This window comes from Papaver somniferum, chromosome 2 (assembly GCF_003573695.1).
Source record: "Papaver somniferum cultivar HN1 chromosome 2, ASM357369v1, whole genome shotgun sequence".
In the NCBI taxonomy this organism is placed as follows: Eukaryota; Viridiplantae; Streptophyta; class Magnoliopsida; order Ranunculales; family Papaveraceae; genus Papaver; species Papaver somniferum.
In genome coordinates this window covers 46,047,359-46,052,154 of record NC_039359.1, presented here as the reverse complement: position 1 = coordinate 46,052,154, position 4,796 = coordinate 46,047,359, and the positions used below count along the sequence as shown (strand labels likewise).

Below are 4,796 nucleotides of genomic sequence, written 5' to 3'. Positions count from 1 at the left end.
AACATCCGATTTGGGACGGATATACACGTTACAAATGAATGTTCACGAACACATATATCCGTTGGAAATATGGAGTAGCAAAGTTTTGTGCAACGCGAAAATCCGTTGGGAAAATTAATTTTTCCAATGTATAAAAACGTTGGTCACCAGTTAACCAACGTTTGTTGTGCAACACTTAAAATAATTTAGGCACGTATTACTCTAATTTGAGAAACACTTATATACGTTGCAAACCCATTTACAGGTAAAAAAGAAGAAATATAGGTAATATAAATAAATTCCGACGATAATTTCGGCAGATTTCTGCACCTTCACATACCATTGTACAAGACAGAATTATAATGCAACCAAAGTTGATACATAAGCCTCATAGTTTATTGATGAAACCAAAATGTTGATACTTCAATTCAATTTGGCATATGCATCATCACCGCCAGGACCAAGCTTTGTTTCTTGGCATCATATGAAGACAGTGACACATAACAACGAACGATATATGGAAATGAGTTTGTACTCCTCTTTTGCTCATTCCTGCAAAGTAATTTTACAAATATTGTCATAAATGAGAGCATAGTTCATTTTTAAACCATAGAAGGTAGGGAAATGGTCTATCATCTAAACTAGCGGACAATAGAGTTTGAGATAAAACCAAAATGAGTTTAACATCCTCATTGTGGGAACTGTCACAGGTGACCCATAATGTTAACGTTGGTCTTTCATCCTCAAAAGTCTGTTATGAAACAACCAGACAAAACATAACGCTCTAAATTAATGTGGTAATGCACGCAATACATGAGAGATACTTACCTCATCTACAGAGTGGATATCACAACTGCCACCAAGTCCCGAAAGCAAGTAATCGAATAACTTAGATCGGCTAAGTATATATTGAACAGAGTTATTTGAACTGGAGAAATAAAATAACTTACAACCAATGTTGTATTATAACTTACAACATTTTAAAGTTGTGCACCCAAACCAAAGCTTGAGTTCCCAGCTGGAACAGTAAGAACGCGAGAATCACTAATGGGATTAGAGACATGATCCGTTGGGTTGTCACCAGCTGATTCACGAAGAATGGCATTGAACATGGCCATATCCAGTCTACCCACACACTGTTCCATTACCTGCACACATACACGAAAAAAATAATTTACATCAAAAATATGGGTGTCAAACGCTATTCCCCATCCTTTGGTACCAGTCAAAAAAATTTAGTTCTTAGAAGTCCAATCATGTCACCAAGGAGTACAAAGAGGAATATACAATGTACACATCGCAATACAAAGATAAACAAGCACCGATAAGTCCAGTTTCCATGCCCATGTACCCTGCTAATTATCTAGGGAAATAGGTCTTGGGCCTGAGTATAGACAGATAATTGGAGTTCATAATTATAGGTAGAACATGCACGCAACCACAGTCGTTCACACCAGCTCGTACTGGAGTAAGTCTCTCGTAGGCATCCTTGAATGTATTTCTCCACAGGTCTAATGAATACTTGGCATCATTTCATAACAAACCTTATTTTGTTCTTTGATTGGCTTCTTAGGAGCAGACTGCATAAATGATGTAAAAATCCGGAGATAGCAAAATGGGAGAGAAGTTAAAGAAAGAATTTTGTTAATGCAAATAAGAGAGGTTAAGAATAATTAATAGAAGTTTGACCTGCCACCATAAAAACTCGATAATTTGAGAGAAAATCCAAGCTTCAATCTTTTCCAATGCATTTACAAATGTTTTTGAGTTCTCCCAGTCATCAAACTTCTTAGTAGATAGAAACATTTTGTCCTTGTTGAAAGGACTGGACTCGATAATATGGTTGTCCTTGTTACTGAACCCTTCAAGCCCTGTAGCTGTGAAAAGATTCCCTCTGTGTCTGGCCAAAACAATGACTAATTGATAAAATCTTGTAAAAAGCAAACCCATTACACAAAATCAGACAAACCCTTTACTAATTTGAACACAATGAATCAATCAACACAAATCAAATATCTAGTGCACAAAACTTAACTTGTAAAACTTAACTTCCGAAGATATAACCTTTCATGAAGACATACACAACCAGTCACTAATATATGCTTTCTAACACAACTCATAAACATACACATCTTGCAATCTATACTTAATAGTGAACCATGTGCTTAAACAAAACATATTGAAATAGAAATCAAACCAAAACAACAACAATAAGCCTGTAAAAAAGCATATTTCAAGTGAAACCATATGGTTTCTGAACACAAAGCAGGCAGTGAAGAAATTAACCAAACTTTCATTAAATCCTAATGAAGAAGATAACCAAATTGAAATAATGAGATAACAAGAAATAAATAGATGAATAAGATATAGAAATCATCAAACAACGTTTCAATCAACCAAAAAAAAAAAAAAGATTAAAATTAAACAGAAATTCGGGTTTATACCTTCTTTTGAAAATTAGGGTTAGTAGTCGATAGATTGAACTTTCCGATTTAGGGGTTTTGATTAGGATACATATCTAAAAAATAAATGGGTTTTGATTTGAGGTTTTAAAGCCCAATTCTGGGGTTTCTTCTCTGGTTAGAAATAGGGTTTTTCAGCTACTTTCAATCTTCAATTGAACCTGCCATTTCTTTTCATCTGAAATCTGCCTGAGAGAGTTGATGATAGAATTAGAATTTGATAATAAGAGAGTTGATAGAGAGAAAAGAGAGTTGATAGGAAGAGTAGAGTCTGTATGAACAAGAGATAGTTCGATCGAGATAAGAGAGAAAAAAACAAGATATAAATAAATAAAACCCTTTCACAAAAAAAGATAAATAAATAAAAACTCTTGATAATAATACAATTTATCCTAACCGTAGGATCGCAACCTATATCAACGGTACAAGAATTACTTCAATTATTATGAATTAATATATAAATGATGCAACGGATATTTTATTGTGCAACGTATATTAGCGTCGGTTAGTTGCAACCTTTATATGCGTTGCGCATCTAAAATTTCTGGCGTTGCAAAAACCAGGATATGGTGTAGTGAATGGCGTAGTCATGTCATAGCGACATGCTAATGGCGTGGCCATGGCATGACGACATGCAAGTAACCGTGGCATAGCATCATGCTAGTAGTCGTGGCATAGAGGCATGCCAGTGGTGTTGCGGCATGGCCAAAGCTAAGATTTGGCTCCGTGGCCAAAGTTAGGGCTTGGAGGCAAGGCTAGGGTTTGACGACGTGGTAGAATTGGGGCTTGGCGTGGCCAAGCTTTGGCTCAGTGGAATAATTAGGGCTTGGCGTGGCCAAGGCTTGGTTTTGCCGCCGTGGAAGAATTAGGTCTTGGCGCTGTGGTGTCAGACCCACATGTGGCATGACAACATTGGCCTTGTTGCCACGTCAATCTCATTGCTCTGGGAAATGGTATTTGGATTTGGTAGCGATTTGCTCAAATTAGGGTTTGGCATGTCGAAATCCTAATTAGTGCGCGTGCCATGTGGCTGCGACATGTCGCTACTTTTGTGCAAATGGCGCCATGGCTATGCCAAAGGAACTATGGAAAGGCCATAGTGTGGAAACGACCACATGAGTGGGAATTGCCGTGGGTGGCTATTTATGTCAGGTTTCCACAAAGTGGCATGTTTCAAAGCAGCATGTTGGCGTGTTGTCGCGGTAAAATGGCATGTTGGCATGTTACCGCAGCAGAGTGGCATGTTGGCATGTCGGTCAATATGTTGATGTGGTAGGGTGCGTTTGGCTTGTCAGTTTAGCATTGTGGCGCGGCAGGGTGCGTTTGGCCTTTAATGTATGGTGGCAAGTTTGGAACAACTTGATTGTCCGCAAAAAGGGGGTCGTCCAAACATAAGGCACGACTAAACTTCTAGTTAGAGTGTGGCGGCTTTAGAGCGACCTGATTGGTCGATTAGACATGGGGCCAGAAGCATGGGCCCAACCACAACTTATGTGCACGTGGCGAGTTTAAAGCGACCTGATTGGTCGATGGAAATAGGGTGGGTTTAGGATGGGGCGTGGCCCATGGTAAGTGGCGGCAGCTGGCCTAAGGCATGGCCACGCCTCCCTTTGCTGTTGCGGCTCCCTGTTTTTTCTGATTCTGGGCAAGGTTTTGCACCCGCAAATCCATGGCGGATTAATTACCTAGTTTGCCTAGGCTTAATTTTGACAAGCAAGGTCAGGTTACTGCGCGAGGCGCGAAAACCTAACTTCTGCAAGTTAGTCAGGACAATTGATTGAATTCTATGTTTTGACACAGATCTCTTTTAAGTTCATTGCTAGAGAGCAGCATGCTTTTCTGATTGAATATCTTATGCAAAGACCTTATCCTTGATATTTGGAGATTCGTGCTACTCTGCTGCGAGTGAACACAAATCGTCATGCCATATCAACATTAAGAGTTCAGCCGGAGAACATAACATAGAAGGCATTCAAAGGAACTTATATTAAGTGAATATAGGAAATGCACCGAAATTTACAGAACATCTGGGATGGTTGCTACATTTTCCAGTCTGGATAAATTTCAGGTAAGTATATTGAGCGGCTCAATAAATATGTCGGTGGAGAGATTAGCACTCACGACACTGTTTCCTTGCAGAGTAACGTCACATCCGATGCAAGGTTTTACGATTTTAACCTTAATCTAAAAACCACCATCAATATTAAGTCCTCTGCTTAGCACGTAACAATGGCACTGTTGAGAGGTAAGCATGAGATGGTGACAGACAAGGGTAAAATCGAAAGGGCAAGACGTGAAGAGATTGCCAAGGAGATTCAACTAATCTTTGGTGGGAGGCATGAGGAATCCGTGATT

General features: G+C 39.1%; 1 protein-coding gene across 4 annotated transcripts; it reads right to left on the bottom strand.

The window, feature by feature from the left end:
* Nucleotides 1-261: 261 nt before the first annotated feature.
* LOC113353183 lies at nucleotides 262-2,748 on the bottom strand. 4 transcript variants are annotated; one of them, XM_026596869.1, is made up of 3 exons: nucleotides 1,669-2,101; nucleotides 954-1,127; nucleotides 262-531 (listed from the first exon to the last, which is right to left on the bottom strand). In XM_026596869.1, the coding sequence occupies exons 1-2, from the start codon at nucleotides 1,927-1,929 to the stop codon at nucleotides 960-962; spliced, it is 429 nt and encodes a 142-aa protein (XP_026452654.1). In that variant the 5' UTR covers nucleotides 1,930-2,101; the 3' UTR covers nucleotides 262-531; nucleotides 954-959. The 4 variants fall into 4 exon arrangements, 2 of the variants coding, with proteins under 2 accessions (XP_026452654.1, XP_026452653.1); XR_003361130.1 differs by having other exon boundaries at nucleotides 297-531; nucleotides 808-1,127; XR_003361131.1 differs by lacking the exon at nucleotides 1,669-2,101 and adding an exon at nucleotides 2,424-2,748 and having other exon boundaries at nucleotides 297-1,127.
* Between the last annotated feature and the right edge of the window lie 2,048 nt (nucleotides 2,749-4,796).

Bases quoted from the DNA above. Each gene is read 5' to 3' on its own strand.
- LOC113353183 (XM_026596869.1), bottom strand. From the start codon at position 1,929: ATGGGTTTGCTTTTTACAAGATTTTATCAATTAGTCATTGTTTTGGCC. The intron at 1,128-1,668 runs GTCAAACTTCTA...GTATGTGTGCAG, and splicing joins TCGAGTTTTTATGGTGGCAG to GTAATGGAACAGTGTGTGGG.